The sequence below is a fragment of the Pipistrellus kuhlii genome, unplaced genomic scaffold (assembly GCF_014108245.1).
Source record: "Pipistrellus kuhlii isolate mPipKuh1 unplaced genomic scaffold, mPipKuh1.p scaffold_m20_p_5, whole genome shotgun sequence".
NCBI lineage: Eukaryota > Metazoa > Chordata > Mammalia > Chiroptera > Vespertilionidae > Pipistrellus > Pipistrellus kuhlii.
Window position 1 is genome coordinate 71,111,102 of NW_023425551.1, and position 25,919 is coordinate 71,137,020.

General features: G+C 41.9%; 1 protein-coding gene across 4 annotated transcripts in view; it reads left to right on the forward strand.

Moving 5' to 3' along the window:
- The window catches only part of RCAN2 (regulator of calcineurin 2), a 227,901-nt gene that overhangs the window by 111,528 nt on the left and 90,454 nt on the right, over positions 1-25,919 (forward strand). Inside the window, exon 1 of one of the 4 annotated variants that reach the window (XM_036414083.2) lies at positions 22,864-23,151. The exons of the other annotated variants lie outside the window; for them this stretch is intronic. Coding sequence (XP_036269976.1) covers positions 23,065-23,151 — 87 coding nt within the window. The 5' untranslated portion in view covers positions 22,864-23,064. Of the gene's footprint in view, positions 1-22,863; positions 23,152-25,919 lie in introns of those variants that run through there. 4 annotated transcript variants of the gene reach the window in all.

Genomic DNA, 25,919 nt, shown 5'->3' on the forward strand with positions numbered 1-25,919 from the left:
CGTGGTATTTTACTCCGAGGGAAGTAAGATCTTCCCTGATGTCACTGATGCATGCGGATTTCAAAGTAATTTCTGTTTGCAGAAAGAGGAGCCATTCAACTCAATTGCCATAGCAGCAGTGTATCCTGTAAATCCTCTAGGGTCGTTTTGTTCAGCCCACAGCTTGCCTCAGCATGGAAAGAATTTGGTCAGTTTTACCATTCCTATTTTGGGGATCAGGACCCAACTGCCCAGATATTATGTAATTTATACCAAGCAGCTCACCTCAAATGCTGTGTCTCTGGGATCACTTGCTTCCCTCCTACTCCACAGCTGGTGGCTTTGTGCACCCCAGACCCAGGGGGAACCTGCCTTCATCATGCCACCGCTCCCTCCATCTCAGCCCCTCTGCAGACACCTCTGTGAGCCTGCTCCCCCTGCTCATCAGCTGAACCGCATCCTTTAACATCAGCCATTGCTCTGGTAGAGAATTTACAATAGAAATGTAGACACACATTACAATAGTCCTTGGTGTTATCCAATATCACACTTTTCTCCTATTTCTAGCTCTCTCCTACATTCATTCATTAATTCATTGAACAAATATTTATTGAAGAGCTACAATGTGCCTGCCACACACTATGGTAGATGCTGGGGAAACAACAGTGAATGAGTGACTATCAGTGTTCCTGACCTCATAGATCTTACTCTCTAATAGAGAAACCAATACAAAGGTAAACACATTTATGATGTGGTAGTGGAAATAAGTGCTTTTGGGGGAAATAAAGCAGGGTAAAGTGTTAGGGAGTGGGTAGACACTATGTTAGAATGGTAAGGAAAGGCCACCGTGAAGAGGTGACATTTGAAATTGGACCTGAATGAAGGGAAGGAGAGAGTCATGTGAAGATAAGAAGAACTTTCCAACTAAAGCCACAGCAGTGCAAAGGCTCTGGGGCAGGGATGTGCTTGGCGGATTAAAGCAACAACAAGAACGTCTGCATGGTTGGAACACGGTAAAGGAGGAGGAGAGCCATGGAAAGTCAGGTCAGGTGGGGGCCATGACCAGAGGAAATAGGTTCTTATAGACCATGATGAAGATTTGGGATCTTGCTCTCAGTATAACAAGAAGTCACTGGAAGGTGAGAGCAAGGAATGATAGGAACTGATTGGCTTTTTAGAAGTTTGATCACTTTGGCCTCTGTGTGGGAATGGACTGTGGAGCCAGAAGGGAAGTCAGGAGACTAGTCAGGAGGCTCCAGGTGAGAGAAAATGAGGGTTTGAATTAGAGATGGAAGCGGCAAGAATGGTCAGATTTGAGGTGGACTTTGACAGTTTGGTCAACAGGATCTGCAAATATGTTTGATGTGGACGAGAAAGGGAGAGAGGAATGGCTTTGGGGTGAACAATGCTGTCTTTCTCTGAGATGGGCATTTGTGTATCAACTTACATTTTCTGTGCATATCTTTCTCACACACCAGATTTAAAATTTTTTGGACCAGAAATCCTTACTTATTCTGCTCTCTTCTCTTTTTCTCTCTTTAATAGTGACTTCCCTAGTACTTTGCACATAGTAAGTGCACAATAAAAGTAGTGAAACAAGTAAATATGTTTGTGAATAAATTACCCCTCAATTTTAGTATTTGTTCTCGATTTGCTGTATGGTTTGGGGGAAATGGCTCGTTTTCTGGCTCAATTTTGCCATTATGAAATAAGACTCATCATATTTGCCTTGGGAACATTAAGTGCAGCATCGATATACCTAATGATGGCTGGCAAACAGTTTGAAGGCAGGCAGTGGAGAATCCTCTATGGCAACGCAGAGGATTGGACATAATTTGGGAAAACTGTCTTACTGAGCAGTCATTTAATATCCTGCATTTCAGACTTAGAAGGAGCTCTTTGGGCATGTGAAAGGCCCAATGTGGGGTTCCAAAATCAATGGGGAGGCAGGGAAACCCCTCAAAACGAGCTTGGAGTAGAAGGGGGTACCAGAGTTTATTGCTCCAACAAACTCTTTCTGAGGAAAAATTGACTGTCATCTAGGGTTCTTAATTTATGACTATTTAAGGACAAAGGACATGTACCTTAGCCTCTTTTATCCACTCAAATCATGGAGGATGTGATGATCTGACACACCAATCATGCCTTTGATGTGGATATTTTTTTTCTTCTTTTATGAAATACTTAACAAAATTAAAAAGAGCTCTCTCATCGCCTACTGAATCTGGATTCAGTCACCTCTGATCCATCACAGAACAACTGTTTAATTTCCTCAACTCAGAAAGTGACACAGACATTATTTCAGGTGTTTTACTAGCTGCACCATCACTGGGAACCTAGCCCTTAAGGTTGAAAATGATGGATGCTTTTATTTAAATCAGCGTTGTATTCTGCTCAGGCCTTTCAGATAACTAAGCCCTCTTCTCCAGATTCTCAGCAATAAAAGGTCTTGCTCATTTATTCTTACACAGATTTGGTTTACTCATTAAAATGCCAGTAAAGAAATGTGCCTTCTGTTTTTTATTTATTTATTTATATATTTTTTTAAAGCTTCTATTTAAGAGCTATCTCTCAGTAAGTTAGCCCAAATTTTAAATGTGAGAATTATCTTTAAGCTGAACCTGACATTGAGTGAAACCTGGACACTTCGGGCAATGACTTATTTTATTTTATTTTTTTTGCCAGAATTCTTTAATAGACCATTAAGCTCTTCACGCAGTTGATAATTCTCATTTTAATGGTTTGCCTTAATTTGAGATTTTAGTGAATTGGAGTATTTTAGATAACGTGGAAAAGTATTATTAAAATTCCAATAGGAAAAATACTCATCTCCTCATAAAATATATAGAACGGATCCCTTACATTTTTGTTGAGATTGTTAATGGTATACTTTAAAGAATAAAGTCAAACACTTTACATTAGAATTCATGGCTTAAACCAGAATAAGTCTTCGGGGGTCACAGGCTGGAGAGCAGTGATTAAATCTGAAGGATTTTCATACACCTGACCACAATGTTGGGTTCTTGACATTCTGACCTAAAGTGAAGGGCATGGTGTGGGGAGGAGTGGAATCAAGATTCTAGACTTGATTCTCTTGTTAACTTGATGAATGACCTAAGTACATTATATGTGTCCACCCAGAATGGGGAATTCAAATAGAAGCCTATGACTAACAAATTTTAAAAGTTCTTTAGAGAAATATTAATCTGGAAATTATGATGTTGCATTACCCAAACATTTTTTTTTAACAAGAGATTGGATTTTTTTTTTTAATTGTAAAAGTGACACATTTACATTGAAGATGATTCAGGAAATACAGCAAAAGAAAAAATAAAAACAGAAATTATTGGAAACTCATCTAATTCAGAGCTAAGCACTACTCGTGCTTTAGTGCATTTGTTTTTAGAATTTTATATGTATATATGTTACATATAATAATGGAATCAGACTATAGTTTTTTATCTATGTCTTTCCCATGACATTAGTTAGTTCCTTTGAGAACATACTTTTAATAGATCCATGATGCCTCATCCTATAGACTTATAATTTATTTAACTATTGTCTGTTAACTGGAAATTTTTCACTGTTATAACTCATATATAAAAGCGACCACTAAGACTAACCAAACAACTGGTCAATTGGTCACAACAACATGCATTGACCACCAGGGGGCAGACGCTTAATGCAGGAATGCCCCCTGGTGGTCAGTGTGCTCCCACAGCCAATCTCCGGCGGTCTCTGCCTCAGGCCAGCTAGCCCCAATTGACCCCAATCCAAACTGGATAAGACAGCCCCATTGGCCCCGATCACTGGCCATCTATGCACAAATTCATGCACTGGGCCTCTAGTACTTAAATATTTATCTATATCTCTGATTATTTATTTGAAGAGATTTTTAAATATGTTACCAGGGATAGATTATGCACATTTATTTTAAAACTTTGGCATCAGGATTATGATTTGTCAAGTGTTCCATCCTCCTCTATTTTCTAAAAGATTTTGTGTAAAATTGGCACTTTTTAAATTAATTTTACTCTTCTTGTCAACATCAGCATTCAAAGCTGTATATTTTCCTCTAAACACTGCTTTAGTTATATTCCACAAATTTTGATATATTGCTTTTTATCATTTGATTTTAAATATTTTTTTTAAATTTTGTTAGTTTTTCTTTCATTGACTGAGGAATTATTCAGCAGAGTCTTGTTTTATTTCCAAATACTTCTAGATGTCCGATTTTCTCTGATTTCTAATTTAGTTTAATTGTCATCAGAGGACATATTCTGTACCAATGGTTCAAAATTTTTTATCTTGCAACCTTTATACTCTTAAAAATTATTGAAGACCTAAAGAGCTTTTATTTGTGTACATTATCTCTGTTTATATTTATCGTGGTGGAATTTAAAACTGAGAAGTTTTTTAAAAAATGTATAAGCTATTTAAAAATAACATTTTAAGGTAAATCATATTTTTATGAAAAACAATTCTATTTTTCAGGACAATGAAAAGGTAGTGAAGTAAAGGAGATTGGTTTATATTTTTGAAAATTTCTTTAATTTTGGCTTAAAATACAATTGAATTTGCTTCTTTATTCAATTTGTTGTCATTTCAGAAGTCATTTATCCTCTGGAAAACTTCACTGTACACTCAGGAGAGAATGAGAATGAAAAAGATAAAACAAGTACGATATGATTTCACTCATATGTGGAATTTATTGAACAAACTGTACTAACAAGCAAAATAGAGACAGACTCACAGATAGTAGGCAGACAGGGCTGGTGGGGGGGTAGGTGTTGGGGTTGGGGGTGGAGGGATTGAACAAAAAACCAAAAGAGAGAACTCATGGACAGGGACAATAGTGCGGTGGTTGTAGGGAAAAGGGGATAGGTGGAAGTAGAAGAGGGTATAGAGGGATAAGTGATGATGGAAAAAATAAAATCTATAATAATAAAAACATATAAGACGACTTTTGAAATGAAAAAAAGTCAACCGAAAATCGGGGGGGAAAGGCCAAAATTGCACAAAAATTACCTGCAGATCTTGATGGCAAAGTAAGTCTTTTCTTTGAAGTGGGGGGTAGTCTTATACAGCGAATATAGGCCTAAACCTATGTTTTAACTGTAAAATTAGGGGGTCGTCTTATATGCCGGAAAATACGGTATGCTAATTAGACCTGACAGCCGAATGACCTTCCAGGTGACTTCTGTATAAGGCCAGGGCTGTGAAGGCCGAGCTCCTTGCACAAATTTCATGCATTGGGCCTCTAGTAAAATAATAATAATAAAAAAAGGCAAATAATCTCTCAATATTTCAAAAATAGTTTTGACCTTGGGAACCTCCTAAAAGGGTCTCAGGGACTTCATGGGCTTGAAGGTTTTGAGAAACTCTGATTTACATGATTTTTGTCCTTTTCAATATTTTGAAATGTTTTTATAGTCAAGCATGTGGTCTGTCATGATGAATGTTCATGCATATCTGAAAAGAAAATGTATTCTGCAGTTGCTGTGTAATGTGTTCTATAAATGTCAAGTAGGTCAAAGTGGTCTGTAAAGTTGTTCAGCTGTTCTTTATCTTACTGATTTTTTTTCCCTATCAGTTTCTGAGAGGGAGGTGTTAAAATATCCTACTGAGATTATATATCTGTATTTCTTTAGATCTGTAAAATTATGCTTCTGTATTTTGAAATTTTGTTATCAAGTGCATTCATATCTAGTATTGCTACACCATTTTGATTTTAAATTGATAAAGTATATATTCTTATATTCTGGTCATTCTCTTTGTCCTAAAGTTCACTCTGTGTGGTACTAATATAGATCTCCAAGTTTTCAATGTTTTCGGTTTGCATGGTTTATAATTTTCTAATGTTTTACTTTTAACCAGTCCATGTCTTTAGATTTAAAATATATTACAGAGAGAGAGAGAGAGAGAGAGAGAGAGAGAGAGAGAGAGAGAGGGAGATTCCTGCATTCTTGTTTTTTATCCAGTCTGATGTTTGCCTTTTACTTAATGTGTTTACAATCCATTTTTATTTAAAGCAATTATCAATATGGTTTCAATTAAGTCTACCATCTTGACATTTATTTTTTAATTGTTTCATCTGGTTTATGTTTCTCTGTTCCTCTTTTCCGCCTTCTCTTGGGTAAGATAATTGTGTTTTCTTTTAGTATTCTGTTTGATTCTCTTCTGTGTTCTTTTTAGCTAGTCCTTCTTATATTGTTTTTAATGGTTGCTCTAGCTTCAAGGCTACCATAAGCATCTTGAGCATATCCCAGCCTGTCTTCAACTAATGTTATATTACTTTATAGGCCTAAACCTATGTTTTAACTGTAAAATTAGGGGGTCGTCTTATATGCCGGAAAATACGGTATGCTAATTAGACCTGACAGCCGAATGACCTTCCAGGTGACTTCTGTATAAGGCCAGGGCTGTGAAGGCCGAGCTCCTTGCACAAATTTCATGCATTGGGCCTCTAGTTATTACAACAGTATAATTTCTTTACAACAGTATCATTACAACAGTATAATTTCTTTTTCACCTACCCAATCTTTTTGCTTTCATTGTTATACTAGAGGCCCAGTGCATGAATTTGTGCCTGGATGGGGTCCAGCCAGCTCAGCCACAATAAGCTGATCAGGGCTGGGCTTGTTGGGAGAAGGAGATGATGGAAGGTTGGCCAACCAGCCCACCCCAATCAGGGCTGGGCTAGCTGGGGGAAGGGCTGCTGGTGATTGGCTGGCCCCCGCCCCCAATTGGGGTGGGGGGCTAACTAGGGGTGGGGGACAGCCATGGGGAGGGAATGTGTGCAGTGGGCCAACTGGTCATACCCCCGAATGGGGACGGGGGGGGGGGGGGGGGGCGATTGGGGGTCAGTGGCCAAAGGAGGGGTCATGGGAGTTTGTCCGGCCAGCCCCACCCCTAATTAGGGGTGGGGGAGACAATTGGGGGTAGAGCTGGCTGTGGGGAAGGTCCATGGGCCAATTGGGTGATGTGAGCTGATCGGGAGTGGGGCTAGGTATGGGGAGGGGTTGTGGGCATTAATGGGGTGGGGAGATCCATCTGGGGCCAGTGGCCTGGGGCAGGGACCATGGTTCTGTCAGGCTTCAGGCTGTTGGCTGGCTGGCCCTGCTCCTGATCTGGGTTGGAGGGCTGATCTGGGGTGGGGTCTGGTAGAGGGAGGGGCGGCAGGAGGTTGGCCAGCTGGCCCCACCCCTATTGGGGTAGGGGGTGGTGATCAGGGGCAGGGCAGGCTGGGGGGAGGGGCTGTGGCCCGATCAGGGTGGTGGGGGCCCCTGATTGGAGTGGGGGGTCCAATCAGGGGTGGAGCTGGCTAGGGGGAGGGGCTGTAGTTGGTTGGCTGGTCGGCCTCACCTCCTGATTAAGCCAGTTCACTGGCAGCAGTGGGCATCATAGCAACTGGTCATTCCAGTTGTTACGGTGTTCTGGTTGCTGGCTTTTTACATATACAATAGATACTTAACTTCTAAATATGCTATAAACCCCATAGTTTCCACTAGGATTTTTCCCCTCTAGAAATAATATTTTTAAAATCATTTCTAGTAGTTCAGATATGCAATAGATACTTTCCTACTTCTGTTGATAGTGTTTTGTTTTGTCTTTGTATTGTTTAACAATCTTATTGAGGCATAAATTAAATAACATAAATTTGCTCATTTTAAGTATAAAGTTCAATGATTATTAATAAAGTTATAGACCTGTACAATCATCAGCAAAATTTAGTTTTAGAATATTTGGAGTTCTAATAAACTCCAAAAAGTTTATTAATGCTCATTTGTAGACCATCACCTTGTTCACCCACAGTTGCAGGCAATCACTAATCTACTTTTATAGGTATTTCATATAAGTGGAATTATACAATATTTGTGTAGTCTTTTGCTTATTTTCATTTAGCATAATATTTGTGAGGTTTAGCCACATTATATAATATTAAGTCAATGGCTTGTTTTTTATTGATAAATAGAGATTGATTGGTTTGATGAATATTTCACTTTTTTTTTTTACCCATTAATCAGTTGATGAACATTTATATTGTCTTCAATGTTTGGCCATTATAACAAAGCCACTATGAACACATGCCCACAAGTCTTGTGTCAAACTATTTTCATTTCTTTTGGGTAAATAACTTGTAGTGGAATTTCTAGGTCATATCTTAATTTTATATTTAGTTGTTTTTTGTGTGTATTTTCTTAAGTCTTGTCAAAACAAAGTCACTAAAATTAGGTTGCCTCCCCCCCAAATGGGAAAAGAGCGAGGATTTTATGTTTAGTTTTTTTAAATACTGCAAAAATGATTTTCCAAAGTGGCTGCCCTATTTTACATTCTCACAAGAAATACAATAGATAAGGATATACTTTCCTATTTGAAAGTCGCTTTTTGCTGGATATCTAAATCTAGGTTGATAGTTTAACATTTTTCTTTCTTTAAATATGTTGCTCCATGGTGTTTTGGCCACCGTTGTTTCTCAAAAATGTTTGTCATTTTCAGTTATTCTTCTGTGTGCAGTATGTCTTTTCCCTCTTCCTGTTTTGAATAGTTTCTCTTTAATTTTGAATTTTAAAGTATAACCGTGATGTTTCTAGATGTGGTCATCTCAGAATTTAATGAGCTTCTTGGATTTATGCATTGACATCTTTAATTAATTTGTAGAAATTTTTGACCATTGTCTATTTAGATATTTCTTCTGCATCATTCTCTCCTATATTTGGGACTCTTGTTGTACATATGTTCAAATACTTTATATTGTCCCACAGATATTTATTTTAAATTTTGACTGGATAAAGTATTGGCTTTACAGACTTGCTTTTTGGTACTTGATGGAATTCTAATCCATTATTCTAGCCCATGTGAAACTCTAAAGTTTATTAGGGATTCATCTGGCTTCTCCTTATACCTTCCTAGTAAATTTTTCTTTCTCCCACTATTATCCAAAAGATGAAAGCAGACATGTGTTTATTTTCTCATGAAAAGCACTCATCACTTTAAGGAACTCAGTTCATTTAAGTTGCTTTTTCATCAGCTTTCTGAAGAGGTTTTAAAAGTCTGTGATTGTATAGTGCGTGTGGCTTTTCCTTTTTGAGAGTTGCACAATGGTCTCCTACAAGTTTCTATATTTACTATAAATGGAAGTTGCTGTGTGCTATACTTATTTTTTTAAAGGCTCCTGAATTCCAGAAAGATTGTTCTGAGTCACATTTCTACTAACAGAGTATTGAAACTTCATTTATACTCTATCAAAATAATAACACCCAAAATTTAAAGGCACAGCCCAGAGCCATACTTGCTGAAGACTTCCTCTTTGATAAGTTTATTTAGGATTCCACCACTGGAATTCTGTGTCTTTTTCCACCTTACCTTCCATACCATGTGTACCAAAAACACAGCACAAAGAAAACTCCATCCAAATGCACAATATTGTGTAGAGCATTTGTCCTGAGGCTCTTACTCCTTAACCTATTTTGATGAATTACCTTGGCTAACCTGAACAGTAACCTAAAAATCTCGTGCCCCCTTCTTCTCTTGATGCCAGCACCAATTCTCTACAGAGGGCCTCTTGTTTTTCCTACTCTTGACACCCCAACTCTCTGGAAATAAACAAACAAAAGATATATCTCAGTGAAAAGAAGCATGTGATTTCTCCACATTTTGGAAATTTCCAAAGGTATTGATATGCGCAGCAGATACCCGCATCCCAAACCACAATCTAGAAGGTAGGAATATGAATAATCAGCCTGACATCTTATACCAGACACTGCCCTTTAGTGCATTTCCATGTGGCTTCTTTTTTTTTTTTTTTAAATATATTTTTATTGATTTTTTTACAGAGAGGAAGGGAGAGAGATAGAGAGCCAGAAACGTCGATGAGAGAGAAACATCCACCAGCTGCCTCTTGCACACCCCCTACCAGGGATGTGCCCACAACCAACGTACATGCCTTTGACCGGAATCGAACCTGGGACCTTTCAGTCCACAGACCGACGCTCTACCTCTGAGCCAAACCGGTTTCGGCACCATGTGGCTTCTTTCCTCTTCCTCTTTACCTTCCTCTGTTGTAGCTTTTGGACTTACCACAAACCCTTCTTAAAAAGGGAGAGCAAATGAAAGAACACATGGGTAATAAAAGAAGATTTACTTTTTTAGATGCATTCTTTAGCCCTAAAATATTGTAGTTAGAAATATAAAGTAAGTCACTGGATGTTCTTACCTGCCACTTTTAGGGAGGTGGCCATGAAGTACAGGGCATTAATAGTCTGCAGCTCAACAGGGCTCAGCAACATAAGCATAATTTTATGTCACCATCTGGATTATTTTTTTTTATTTGAAATCTCACCCAGAATGAGTGTGTGTCTAATATTAACTCATCTGATTAAAAAATTGTGAATCTTTTCTGATCTTATCCATTTTCTTTCTTGGCTTTCCAAATATTTTCTCCAGCCCCATTTTCTCCCTGGTCTCTAACCATTATGTGTCGGAGGACTGAAGCTCAAGGAGTCAAGAATATGACTCCTTGCTCACGTGCTGATTGAAGACATTCAAATTAAATTTAACATGAAAGATGTCCACATTCAGGGATTCAATCCTCTTTCAGTTCTGTCTCCATTTGGTTTTTGATTCTATATAAATATGAATTTTGTATTAGGAGAAGGCATACATGAACACACACAGTATACATGCATGCTGAATTCTTTGAGATAATGCCATCTGCTCTACCAAATAGGATCCCAAATCTCAATGGCTTACCAGAAAACAGGCTTATTTCCCACTTGTGTAAAACCCCATTGACAGTGTGATAGGGGAGGAGGAGGAAGGAATTAGGAATGTACTCCATGCAGTCACTCAGAGACCTAGGCTGAGAGAGGCTCTGCAGTCTTCAACACTTGGCTCAGAGATCGGTGTGAAGAAGAGACACGAGAGTCCTGCAGGGAGCGCTATGGCAAGCCTGAGAGTGGCATTCTGTAATTCTGTTCCTACGCCATTGTCCAGAACTCAGTCACAGGGTCAGTCTTGAGCTGGCAACCATAGCCCTGGTTGGGAAACCATGTTCCAGAGACAGATTTATACTATGGAAGTGCTGGGGTCTTATCCACAGTTGCAGGGTTCAGGAATCTGGAGAAGGGCTGTGATGTAAATTAAGTAAACTAAACAAGAAATATAAATTTGGGAGGCATGTTTGGGGAGCAAGTCGAGGTTTAGCTCTAGTGACTAAGCTCCCTGAATCTCTGGCCCCAGTGCTTTTAATTCACACATTTTGCCTTTTAGCAAAGCAGATACACATATCAAAGGTAAGGTTTGGTAAACAGTAAAGGATTATCATGTTGAGGGAACTGCTGGCAGCAGACAATAACATGCAGATCTTTAGCCCTGCTGAACCCCCAGATTCATCAGCCTTCTGATGAACTTCTTGCATTTTATTATGCCCTGCTGGAATTAGCCTCCAGCACAACCTTCTGTGGACTTTCAACCATCTCTATACACATAAATACACCTGAGGCTACATGGCTGTGCTTCTTAGTTCTTCCACTATAAGTCTCCAGGGCTTTTAAAGCTGAGGATGTAAGAAAAATGGTGATGGGGTGGGAGACTTCATGCTAAGCACGGAGGACTGAAGCTAGTGGAGCTGCTGCCAGAATAGAATCACTTAGAAATAATCCATTCATGAAAAGAAGTGAGGATTGTCCATGCAATCTTTCATTTATTTATCAGACATTGTCTGAAACCACTTATTAAGTGCTGAGACTACAATAAAACATTTAAACCATACAGCTGGGTAAGTGCTCTACTGGGCTTATGTGTATCATGTATATGAAGTCAAATGCATTATTCTAGTGGGGGAGGCTGGCCATGAGAAATCCCCAGCAGAAGGGCTCAGAGGACTGATTTCTAACATTGTCTCCTCTGCAGCCCTAGTTCTAACTTCACACTCCACTCTCCAGGACAGGAACATGGTCATATTCCCTTAGTAGAAAGGTCTTTCTGAACACAGATTGTTTGCAGGATGGATTAAAGAGCAGTGAACTTAGAGGCAGCAAGAATCAAGATGCTACTGTTCTAGCCTTTGCTGCTTCTTTCTTCCTATGGTACAAAATTCAAACTCCTACCCATAACTCACAAGCCCTTGCCTGACAGTCTAGCTGCATTTTCCATGGTTTCAAACCCTAATCCCTAACTCTGCTTAACATCAATAGGTTTTTGGAAATTCCTGCAGTATTGGTCTACTCATAGTATTTCATACTTCAACACATCATCCCAGGCACCTGCCTACACTTCCCATCTCCCTACTTGTTGTCTTCCTACTTGTTCCCAACTATCTTTTAAAGTTCAGCAAAATGTTCCTTACTTAGGGAAAGCTTCTCTAATGCCACCTCAGAAGATAGAGTCAGAGAGAGAGAGCCCTTTGACAACCTCACTGATTCTCTGGACCGCCAAGAAGGAATCAGAGATGACTGAAGTTGCGATGCAAGGTGGCTGGATGGAAGGTGGTGCCACAATTGAAGTGGGAGCACGGGAAGCCTAGCAGACTTGGTGGGGCAATTAGAAGTTCAGTTCCAAAAATGGGACAGTTGTTTTCCTATAAGTAATTGGATTTTTTGCTCCATAAGTTTTAAATTTCAAATATAGAGTAAGACTCATCAAATACTTTATGTATTTACAACTCAAATGAATATCTAGACATTTCTAAAGGAAAGTAGAAGTAGTTGCATAGAAAGACCACTATTCATAGATTTGATGTTATTTCCTCCTCCCAGATTTTAGCATGAAAGAGCAGGGTAGGGTGAAAGGAACCATTTGCCCAATCTTGACTAGTCAGAACTAGAACAGCTTTGCAATAATGCTCACCCCTAATTGATAGCTATAAAGACTAGCACCTGTTACCACTTCTAGTCTTAATCTCAGTTTTTACCCTTACCTTTCCTTTCTGCCTTTTTACTTAAGTGAAGATTCATGATAATAGCTAAAGATCGAAGGGAATGAATGTGGATGCGTACCTCATGTCGTGGATGTATAAAACTGATCACTATTTGTTTTTGACACCTACTTAGCTAAGCTACTTCACATAGACTTACCTCTGTCTATCCAGGCTTGCCTTTAGAGTCTGCTCTCCTCCCACCCTCCCTGTCTCCATTTCTCCTTTTTCTGGTACCTCCAACCTGCTTTCCTTCCTATTCTGATAATTACTTTGACAGCCAGTTAATTGTTAAATCCTGAACATTGCATCTTGTGGTGTTTCTCATATCCATTCCTTTCCCAATATTATTGCTTTATCTCCATAATCCAACCCCTCAGTGCCTTTGAGATTACCAACATTTACAACCCCTCTCCACTCCAATTCAACCTAGTGTGCAGTTTTTTAAATTAAACTTTTGATAGATTCCATACCTTACTGAGTGAAATACACTCATATTAGTAACGACCCTGGCACTCAAAAGTTTTATCTGTGTGGCCACAGCTCTCCCTTCTGATCTTATAACTCACCACTGCTTGGCTTAGCTTTGCATTCCAACTCAATTGGCTGCTCACTGGCCCTTAAACAGCCTCTTGCTCATAAGACCTTGATTCATCTTAGTTCTACCCAGTGTGCATACCAAGCACCTCCTTCTTTCTTTGAGGCTTTCTGATTTTGCTGGTAGGTGGGATCTTTCATCTCTTTAAGGGACCCACCCTTGTCCCTGGTACCCTCTTCTCCTTGGAGATAAGATTTTGAAACTTTAACCATGCTATACCTTCCTCTTGTCCTTGACAACCCCTCCCCACTTTCCCTACCCAGTGTGGTCACTGAGTTCTCTCATATTTCTATAATGTCTCCGGCATTGCTCATTGCCTAATTTGGTTCCTCATTGCCACTGGCTTAGATAATTCTATTAGAAATACAGCAAGTTGATTTCTACCCTTGTAAAGTTCCTTTGAGATGACCGGTCTCTTGGCTCCTGCCTTTGTTACTTTCCAACCCAGCCTTGACACCACAACTAAAAGTCTGTCCAAAGTGCAGACATGTCCATGTTCTCCTCTCCAGAGCATTCAAGTCTGCACAGCAGAGGAGTTAGGCGTTCACACTCTGGAAGTCAGTGAGTGGCATTTGACCTACCTCCACCACTTCCCAGCTGCTCAGCCTTGGGCGCATGACTTCCTCATCTCTAAACAGCCTGTTGTGAAGTGCACATAGAATACTGCTAATAAAATTTTTAAGAGTGACTTCACAAAGTGAGCCCCAGGTACATGATAGTATAACAGGATGTTAAATTGCAAGTTTCAGCTAGACCAAGGTAAAATAGCAAATGGGACCTTTCAAGCAAAGTTAGGTATCAGGTCAATACACAAATTTTCAAAGCAGGTGGCCAGGAGTGAGTGAGCCAGTTCTAATGCCTGCAGGATAAGGAATAGGGTGAAGCCAATGGAGATGGGAAGACTGTCTGTGAGGATGGTCTTTTCTTAGCAGAAATCCATCCTGGACTCTGCTGTCATCTCAGAAAGGAAGTTTGGGATAGTGCCAGCTCCCTCACCTCAGGTCTGATTGAGGGAGAGGGGAGAGCATCTCCATGGGATAAATTAGAAACTTGAATGTGTCCCCGGATGAATGTCTTCTACTTTATTGTCCCTTGTCCCTTGTTATTTAACCTAGAGCGGTGTGTGTGCATGCGTGTGTGCATATGTGTGTGTGTGTGTGTGTGTGTGTGTGTGTCTGTGTGTGTGTGTGTTAGCCAGGGCTCTTCTGGTTGTTAGTGACAGCAACACTATCTGAATCAGCATGGGAGAGAAGGGAGTATTGGTTGGTATAACACTAGACTTTTTAACATAACCCAGGGGAGTGTTGAATAAGTGGCCCAAGGTTGTCAGGGTGCCACAGGGCCTGAGGGGCACCTGGAGATGAGGACTCCAGTGCTTCCAGGACTTCGTTTTTTTACTTCTACTTCCTGTTTATGTCTGAATTTGCTTTATGATGAAAAATCTTAGCTGGCAACAGTTCCAAGCTTCTGACACCACAGAGAACAGGTGCTCTTGACCCAGTTTGGGTTTGGAAAATTTTTACGAAAACTCTGACAGGCTTGGCTCGGTCAGGGCTGCCCCCAGACAAGTCCAGGATGGGCAGAGGAGGAGCAGTTCCCAGAGAATTTGCTGCCCAGAAGACAGGTGTGCCTCGATAACATCCTATTTGTGTTCATCCCTATAATTGTTCAAGTGTGTCAGCTTCTTAGGTATAGCTCTGCCTGGTATAAATGCACCATCCAGTTCAGACATGGAGGATGGGAAGGGAAATATGTCTTCCTAAAGCATGGATCAAGGCAGAGAGAAAACCCTGGAGAATTGGGAGGAGGGTGAGACAAAGAAGAAGTGATAACAGTTTCTTCGGGGTGCCACTCAGGGATGGGCCATAATATATCTGTGGGCCTCGCAGGTGCTAACTGAGCAGTGGTGGAATGAGGATGGTCCCTGAGTCTGACCAAGGGCATTGCAGGGCCACTTAGCATGGGATTTGTACAGATGGTGAGCTTGCATTGTGTCCTTCCTCCCCTTCCGGGGTCCTTCTCACTTCTTATGGGCCTTTCCTGCCTCTACCTCACTATCCCCATAGCCCATTGACTTGAGGCACCTTCATCTGCTCACCCTCCCTTCTCAGAGTCACTCTCCTTTATAGGGACCCAGTTGATAGACTTACTTCTGGTCCATGTCTTCAGCAGCTTTATAAGAGGAAAAGATTCCACTCATTCAATGATTCATTCCCCCAGCACAGCTCCCACTCTGCAGGGTACAGGGTGACCAAGGTGGAAGGGCCCTGCCCTCCTGGAGCTTGCATTCCAATGGGAGAGACCGAAACTACACAAATAAATATGTAGCATTGGTTAGTGACAAATGCTTTGTAGGAAAATAAAACAGGGTGAGGAGATAGAGAGAAGAGTGCTATTTAGATGGGCTGACTGGGCAGGCTTCCCTGGGCCTGGCATTGGAGCAGAGGTTTGAGTGCTATGGATAAGCGAACCCTGTCTAGATTGGTGAAATGCATTCATTGCAGACAAGGGAGCACCAAGTGCAGGAGCCTGGAGGTGAGAATGGGTTTGACATGTGATGACCAGACCTAAGGAGGTATCAAAAAAGAAGAAAGGCAAATGGCTCTTATGAAATGAAAAAATGATCCACTTTACTCATAACTAGATTAATGCAAACTGAAAACTCACTGAGGAACATCGGTGGGTGTTTAGGACTTGTTTTTAATCCTCATCCAAGGACATGTTTATTGGAGAGAGAGAGAGAGATTGAGAGAGAGAGAGAGAGAGAGAGAGAGAGAGAGAGAGAGAGGGGGAAATCAACATGAGAGAAACATTAAAGAGTTGCCTGACTGATAAATAAATTTAGAAACATTTTAGCAACAATTTAACCTTTAAAAGTAAATGTTTCTAAAAGTAAACATTTTAGAAACCAAAGAACCTAACTTGTCATCCAGTTGATGGAATTAGAGAAACTATTCCAAATGACTGTAAGACCAAAATTTGAATTCCCTTTATTGGCTATACCCAAAGGACAAAACAGCAACAACAAAAAAACAGGGGAAAATATCTTAAATTGTTCCTGGTAGTATCTATACTAAAAAAGGGTAATATGCTAATTAGAGTGGATGTCTTCTGGACGTCCTTCCAGAAAAGCTGCAGTGGCTGTGAGGGTCAAGGCTCAGGCAGCCATGGGCAGCTATGAAGGGCTGAGGCTCAGGCCGGCAGTGGCAGCAGCAGCGGTGGGGTAATGGAGGTGGTGCCTTCTCCTGATCCACCAAGTCACCTCCCACAGAGGGAGGCCAGACTGGGGCATGATGCAGAGGCATTTAGAGGCAATCAAGCCAGCAGGGGGCCAAATTAGGATCGATCACACTGGCAGAGGGCAAGGTAGGGGCAATCAAGCTGGCAGGGGGTCAAGGTAGGGGCAATCAGGCTGGCAGGGGGGCAAGGTAGAGGTGATCAGGCCAGCAGGTTAGGGAGAGGGGTTAGGGACAATCAGGCAGGCAGGCAGGTGAGCAGTTAGGAGCCAGCAGTCCCGAATTGCAAGAAGGATGTTCGAGGGGTCCCAGATTGGAGGGGGGTGCAGGCTGGACTGAGGGACACCCCCCCCCCCCCCAAATACACGAATTTCATGCACTGGGCCTCTGGTTAATAATGTGATTCTGAGTCTGCTATGCATATAGTGTGGGATAAGGCAAGGGAGTAATTATGTTAAGGACCATGATATGTGATGTGGAAGAAAGAGGATGCAGGTGCAAGATGGGTAAGTTTCAGTAAAAATACGGTAGTTCTGTATTTGGATTGTATTGATCAGTCTGAACTCATTGTGTATGCTATCCTTAAACTATATTTGCATATTTCCTACCTCTGACTGCTTTAAAGCTTTAAAACAATAACCAACACAGTGCAAAGAGCACCTCTCTACCTAAGTAAATGGATTAGGATATTAAAACATGTTGAAATACTAAATTGAACTAGGCTCTTTGGAGAAATGGCTGATTTCTTATCTAGGGCTAGAAATGGACATGAGTCTGGGACAGCTTGTCATACCAGAAGGATGATGGGATTGTGTCAAAAAGACACAGGAGCCAACCTATTAGACTCTGACCAGTCAATGATGGACATCACTAGCAAAATTACAATGGGTTTAAAGCCATCCAATATGTATAATAAATTCATAATGACACTTAAAGAAGAAACCCTCAATCATCTTTGAAGGATAATAAAGGGACAAATAGTTCTTTTTAACCCAAAACTAGTTAATAAAGGAAGAGAATCAAGTATGTATTTGCCTGCCATATAAAATGTAGCTCACGGTTACTACATCTTAGAGAAAAGTCATTCTTTTTAATGGAAGTGTGCCGTGAATGCATGCAGAAGGAATGCCATTGTTTTGAAAGAATGAACGCCTTATGAAAGAATGAACCCAGGCCTTGAGCATGAAAGGCTGCTCGTACCATAACGAGAGACAGTGGCATTACATTCTCCCTGCTTTGATCCATCCTTTAGGAAGACATATTTCCTGCCCCATCCACTTAGGAAGGAGTCTTGCCACGTCCTAATCTTTGAAGCCTCTGGACCTAACTAGCAGGACCTACTGGCAGTGGAGGGACCAATGGAATCACACTATGAAGTTCACCAAGAATGTCTAGATTGGGAGAAATGCTAAATGTCAAATATCATGGCTTCATCATCAGCAAGAAACTACAAGGAAGGAAAAAGAAGGGATGGAGGAGGACCCTATAGATTAAGAGAAATATGAGTGATGACTGTAGTTTGAATCCCAATGCAAACTATTAAACAAAGCAAGGGAAGGATGGTAGAAGGGGCCCAGGGAGGGCATGGGGAGTAAAGAGGACATGGGTAGTATGGGTGGTGAAATGTGGGCTGGATATTTGTTGATATTGAGGAATTATTCTTGCTTTTTGGGTTTTGTCATGATAGGTATTGTGATTTCAAAAGAGGGGCCCTTGTCTGTTAGAGATATATGATGAAATATTTATAGACAAAATGATTTTTTAGACATCTGCTTCAAAATAACTTGGTGTGAGTGGGAGGATAGGTGGGGACATGGAACAGGGGTTCTCAATCTTGAATTTGCATCAGATTCACCTGGTGGGCTAGTTAAATTACAGACACTGATCCAGAGCGAGTTTTTTATTTGGTCTTGGGTGTAGCCCAAATAATTTGCCTTCCTGATTTCCCAGGAGGCATTGATGCTGTTGGTCTGGGGACCACACTTTGAGACCTAATGGCAGAAAGGAAACAAGAAAACCTCAAGTTATTCTTGACCTGGGTAGTGGGTACATGAAAGCTCTCATTATTCTATTACTTCTGAACATATTTGAAATTTTCTGTAATAAGCATTAAAGCAGACACAAGTGACCCAGAAGGACACATAGAAGGAGCAAAGCCTTCAACAACTCATCATTGTAATGGGAACAACTATGCTCATTAGTAGGACAGACTTGGCTGCCACCTCTTGGCTGCCACCTCCTGCACAGTTGGAGCTGAGAGCACCAGCTCAGCAGTCAATCCCCTTAGAGGACTGCTGGGCCCGAGGGGCAGGGACATGGTCTTTGTCTGAGGGAAGTAGTCTCTGTCTGAGGGGTCTGCATCATGTTGCACCCATTTCCTCGGTGTGGTCAGTCATAGGAAGAGCAGTGGTTTGAATGAATCCTAAGAGTCCCTAGCCATTTCACTGAGAAGGGTGTTCTTGAGCAGAGAGCTGTGCCAGCAGGTTGAGCTGTCAGAGGTGGTGTGATCACTGAACTCAGACGCCCACGTGTCCTCGGACAAGGACCTTCCTGAAACACGTACATCTGGAGGTGTCTCTTTCTATTGGAGGCCATCTACTCGCCTGTGAAGATTCATGTAGTCAGTCATACGTCAGATACTTAATGAGTGTCCTACCAAGTGTAAGGCACTTTCCAGCAGGGAACAGGATAGGCAGAAATATCTGCATATGTGGAGATAAGTTCTGGTTGGGGGAAACAAGCAATAAACACATAAAGAACTATATGAACAGAGTAATTTCAAATAGTGAAAAGTGCTATGAATGAAATTCAAATGAAGATGCCTGGTAGTGATTGATTTTGAGTATGTGTGTGCAGACAAGCGTGCATGCATGTGTACACATATTTTAGGTGACCAAGGCAGGCTTCTCCAAAGAGATGATATCTGAGCTGAAAGCTGGATGAGAAGAAGGAGCCAGTCACCATGAAGAGATCTGGGTCTTTTCAGACAAAGTCAAAAGCAAGTGCAAAGGTCCTGAGATGAGCTTAGCATTTTTTTTTTTGAAATGCCAAGACCAGTGGATCTGGGACATGGAGAGCAAAGGGCAAAGTTGGTTATGAGATGAGATGGGAAAGGAGGCAGGAGGAAGGGTATCTAGGGCCTTGTAGCCATTAGCCATGGGGTTTATATACATGCCCTAGACATCTCCAGGGCTGCAAGTCATCCTCAGCTATGAGAAGTCCATTTTATCTAGAGAAACAGGACACATTTTTTAAATAGTGAAACCCCCTAGGGGCTCTGATCGAGAGGAAAAATGAGTGTTTTGTATAATCAATTGAATTATATATCAAATTTGAACCAACCTATTAAAAACAACAACTTTATTTCAGAATCACAATTATATGCTCTCGATGGCTTATAATTCCACCTTAAAAGCACTCAATTTACAATTCGGTTCCCTGTTAAAACATATTCTCCTATGATGGGTAATGCTATGAGTTATCAGTCATTTCATGCTCATCTAAATGGCTTGAGAGCTGTGTCCTTGAAAATATATTTTAAAAAAGAAAGGCGTGAAGTTGGTGGGTTCTTGGGTACAGGAAGGAATCTTCAGGGCAGAAACCAATCAGAAAGGAGAAACTGAGCATGTGTCAGTAACAGGACTAATTTTATAATTTTGGACTTTGCTCTGCTTCCTGGATAGACGAATGTCCTCCTGCCAAGACATGATGGCAAGGCTCTTTTTCTTGAAATAACATATGTGTCTTTTAATAGCCCTTTCCTAAACGGAAAGTGTGAAATAATCCACAGAGCCCAGCCATTACCACACCCTGCTCCTGCCGCCTGATGCGCCCTGGCCGGCCCTGGACACGCACCCTGGACCTCACCTCTGCGGGCCAGTGTTTTCATGACAATGAAACGTGGTGTCCTGGAGGCAGCTCGAACAGCTGGTGGGGACAGATCATAGGCATCGCTCTGCAACTTTGCATTCCAGGGACTTCATATCGGTCGCTTGAAATCAGCCACGATGAGATTATTACATCACAGAAATCAGCAAATGCCACACATTGGGCTTTTTATTTTCAGACACTGATTTTTAAACACCAGCATGCCACTGCCATGAACCTTAAAAAGAATATTTTAGCGTATGTCGTGGCATATGAAAAAACAGCTGTCTCTTTGTTTTGCCTGTTGAATAGTTGCTAATGGTGTTCAAAATTATATATATATATATATACACCATTTACTTTCTCAAAAACTTTGCAGGCATTCCATGGTTGACCAGATAAACACTAAAAGGCCTCTCAAGGCTTTGAGTCATCTAGCTCTTGCTGTCTTGGCTACCCCTGGCTCCAATCAAATTTAATCATCAATGTGCCTTGCCCCTGCCCCCCAAGTACCCTATTCTTTCTTCTGGATATTCTAGTCTAGAGGGCTCTCCTCACCCCCGCTCTGTCTAACAAAGTCTTCGTCATATTTCAGTTCAGAGCAGAGGTCATGTTCTCTTGACCATCCTCTGCCACAGCTCCCTTCCTTTGCCCTTTCTCCAGTGCTCCCACCTAATGCTGCCTGTGCCTCTCTATCGCAGCCACAGCCACTGCCTCAAGGTACAGGTCCTTGTCTCCATGTCTTATCGCCTCCCTGGGAATGCAGGCCCCTGGAGGATCCTGATTTTTGCTTATTCATTTTATCTTTTATAGCATCTGGTGCAGAGCTTTGCACGCAATTACTACTCTGTTAGGGTTAGTTGAATCATCTGCATATATGGCTTCATATTCTCCACAGTTCCATGGACAACATAGTAATTGACCCCTCCCCCCGCAACACACACACACACACACACACACACACACGCGCACACGCACACGCACACACACACACAATTTCATCAGTCTAAATATTCATACTGTGGACTGATTTCATTTAGCGTGGGTAATGCCTTATTCAAGGGAACACTAGGCTCAAATGGAGTCCAATGGGGACCAGCGACAAGACTTCCATCTTCTGTGTGAAATGTCACCTTTCCCATCTGCATGCAAAGTTGGACCACTTTGTTCAATCACGTGATAGAAAGGCGCCCATCCATTTCAAATCACTGCGCTCCGATGACCACCGCTGAGGATGCACCTGAGTCCTGGTGGGGACAGATCCTGCTGGAACGTTCTGCTGGTACTTCTATACCTAATAATGAAATAAAAACGAATCTGCTCTTTTTCCTTTGCTCATTCCTACTGGGAAAGAAGGCTATTTCTGTTCTGTTGTTTCATTCATTAAGCAGTTACTGACTTCTCCTGCCAGGCACCCTGCTAAAGGCTCAAGATAGAAAGGCGCATTATCCACAGCCCTGCCCTTCAGGGACTCGCAATCAGAAAAAGAGAAAAGGCAATAGGATGTGTTCAGTCTCGGCGAAACAGAGCCCCGAAGCGCTGACAATGACCCACATCAGTGCGTCGGCCCATTACATTCTGCCATCTGTCCCTGCCTGAGACGTTTGCCGTAACTCCTCCACGGGCCGCTTTTGGTGTGAATGACCTTGGAGACAGCCTGAAATCCCGAGCTCGGAAGGGTGCTTTTAGAGTTACTGGTCTGCACTTATGTGCTTCAAATAGAATTTCACAAACCTCTAATTATCTCCTCTTACCAGGCTGCCTGACTGACTGACGGCTAGCTCTTTAGTCCCTCCAAGAATGGATTTCTATTCAGCCGGTACCCGCGATGCATTAGGATGCCCAGAACATGCGTGGCTGCTCCGAGCAGCACAGGGCAATTAACAGAAGGCACGCAATTTGCAAAAACGCCTCAACTTCCTGCTCATCTCGGGAGGCAGAAAATTGTCACACCTTCATCTCAGGAGGCTCATCGGCTGAATTATCCCCCTTCCCACACCCACACCCCCTCCCACAAACAAGAGCCTCCCGTGTCAGCTTCTCCTCGCTGCTTTTTGCAAACATAAGCACTCGGCTGAAACAACAGCTATGACTCAGTTCCTAGCCAGCGCTGCCTGAATTGATTTAGTCTGAGTTCAGATTTAGCACCTAATCATGTTCAATTTGCTCCACTGCACTGCCTAGAGATAAAAGGCACGGGGGAAAAAATAGCTTCAGCTTGTGTCAGTCTTTGTGGTGATGTCATTGCCATGAGAAAGCCGGCCCTTCTTACTCCGCGGTGCTGCCTCAGAGGCGGCGGGCTGTGTGCGTGCAGCCAGCGGGCTCCAGGTGCCGAGCGCCGGCCGTGTCCAGGGCAAGGCAGGCAGCGCCGGGCGGACCAGGGCAGCATCCACCTGGAGGCTCTGCCCATCACCCTGTCACACAGGGCTTCGAGGCTGCCTAACTCTTTTGAAAAATCAGGAGGGGGAATGCCGGCCCCTAGCATGGACTGTGATGTCTCCACTCTGGTCGCCTGTGTGGTGGATGTGGAGGTCTTTACCCATCAGGAGGTGAAGGTATGCACCTGCAATCTTATTTTGCATGATTGCTGCTCCTGAAGCTGCCGGGCAGAGCCTCTCGAGCTTAAAGAAACATGACTTTGTTTAATAGTTCGCAGCTCACGGTGTGTGCTAGAAATGCATGTGGTGAGTGGCTGCCTGTATTAATTAGAATAAGTTAGAAGGGGGACCAGCGCATTAATTTTGACTGTGACAAGGTCGACTATTGTCTGGTTTTTGTTTTTTGTTTTTCTGATCTTTTCTATCCGGCGATTTCACAGTAGACATGTTTTTGTAGTTTCATATCTGTGTCAAGAAGGAGAATTTGTCAGTGCTTCATGTTCGGAGGGGTTTTGACTCAATGATTAAAGGAAGACGGTGCACATAATAAATCTCCCATCCGGGACACCCTGTAGTGGGACAGTAACTGCTTCACGACATGTCATTTAAAGATGCGGTGTGGTCTTCAAATTGAACAAAAGCTGTTCTAAGAATGTCAGTTTCCAGCTCTCTGGTAATCGAAGTTGGAGAGCTTCTGCCTAAATTTTTATTTTTTATTTTTGTCAAGCAAAGGAGTCATGTCCCTGAGCGGTGGTACAAAAGAAAGTTTAGGCATAAATAAACGTTGCGTCTGAAGACTTAGAATTCCATGGCACTGGTCCCCACTGATTGTCTGCAGGAATTGTTTAATTGTCATGGGTGATCGTCCCCGGGTGACATTCCTTCTCCTTTATTTCCCATTTTGTGTTATATTATGAAAAAGGTTCCACGCATGTAAAATGGGAATTTTTATTTATTCTCTCATCATTAATGTACGAATGAGCAGGAGCTTCTTATTTACACGGTTTTCTCACACACACACACACACACACACACACACACACACACACGTCAGTTGCTCATTGTGTGATGGGAGGGAGAAAAGGGGAATTATGTTGCATAATCATTTTCCATCCTTGCCTTAGTCTTTATTTAAAGGAAGACCTTAAATTCTTTTCTGTTGAGTGTGCAGGTGACACTCTGGTCCTTCCCAGGTGGGGATTTATATGTTCGCTAGCATAATGCATGGCTCTGTCATTCAAGATTGGGGTTTTGGACCTGCTTTTGAAATGGATTCAGAAATCTGAATATTTAAATGGGTGGCCCTGCATTTACCAGACTCTCCTACCGGTGCTACAGAAGTGTCTATCACCTGTCACATTGAGGTTAGAAAATTAGAATATAATGGATTGGTGCTGCCTGTGGTTGCATTGGGAATGGGAACAGGCATGCAAAGGCTCACGGTCCTTCCAGGTGTACCTGCCATTCGCACCCAGAAGTGAGAGCAGTCGTCAGAGCCTCTGGTTTAGCACCAGTTTCAAGTTCAGCGTGGATAACCGGGTAGAGGTATCTTCCCACCAATGCCGGAACAGAACTAAAACCTCAGAACTCTCTTCCATCCTCCACTGTTCTCTGTTTTTTATGTGCTTGCTCTGAAAATGTCTAAACTTTTTTTGGTTCAAGAACTAATAATGAGAAAATATTTATTGCACTTAGGCAATATGCCAGGAATGATGCTTACATGGGAAGACGTTTAAATATGCTTATATGACATACGTATCCCTGAAAGTCATAAAAATAACCACTTGCCCAATATTTCTTAAAGACAGAGAATGCTTGTGGAATTAGAGGGACATAAAATCCTTACAGCTGGTTTTATTTGAGTGGCTGGGGTGGCTTCATGGAAAAAGTGGTATTTGAACTTGGTGATGGCTAGATTTTGATCCAGAAAGAGGGGAGGTCTGGGGATAGGGAGTCATTCCATGTTGCAGTAGAGTGAGTCAATGGATTTGACTGCAGTAGGATCTGAGAGGTGGGAGGGGCCGCAGGGGAGGAAGTGAGTCAGGACCAGATTACGGAGCAACTGATGCCGTTCATCAGAAATGTATGAGGTTTTTCTGGGAAGGTTCCCACCGGAAAGATGACCTTACTACCAAACAGCTCTAAATCACACTGTTTCTTTGGAGTGAGCTACTTGATCTTTCTGTGCCTTACTCTTCTCGTTTGTAATGTGGGGAATAATAGCAGCTCCTACCTATTTGGCTTGGTATAATTGAAGAGAATTAGACACGTAAAAAAATTAACATAGTACCTGACACATATTTATTGTTTAATAAATATTTGCTATTGCCACCATCATTATTGTCATCTTTTAGACATTCTCTGAAGGTGATAGATGACTTTTGCCAATTTATTGGAATACCCTAATTCGGAGATAACAGTGACAATCCAGGATACAGAAGTGTTTTTTCTCCCATTCCCCCAAAAAGGAACACACACACACACACACACACACACACACACACAAGCAATTTAGAAAACAGGGCCCTTCCTTTCAGATATTTAATCATTTAAGGTAAAACAGTGATGTTATCAAGCTAAGATCCACTCTGTGCGTATTTTTAAAAAAATGAATAAAGTAAGGTGGGCCAAAGAGGTTTGTGGAGAAAACCTATGTGCTCCTGGTTCAAACTTGGGCATTGCTCATTGCCATGTTCAAATGTGAAATCCTGCCACCAAACAAAGTTTCTCCAAAGGAAAACTTCATTAATTGCCAATAACAGACACATGCACATGACGGAACCAGAGCCCCTTTCCTCCAAGGCTTCCGTATTTGCTGTCAGAGAAAAGGGAGGCTGCTCTAAGGCGAGGGTTTGACTGGACTGCCTGCACCCAGCTTGCCTCGTCTCACTGTCTTTGCAGACCCTTCCTTTCTACAGGTAGCCCCTGGAGAAGCAGCCACCCCA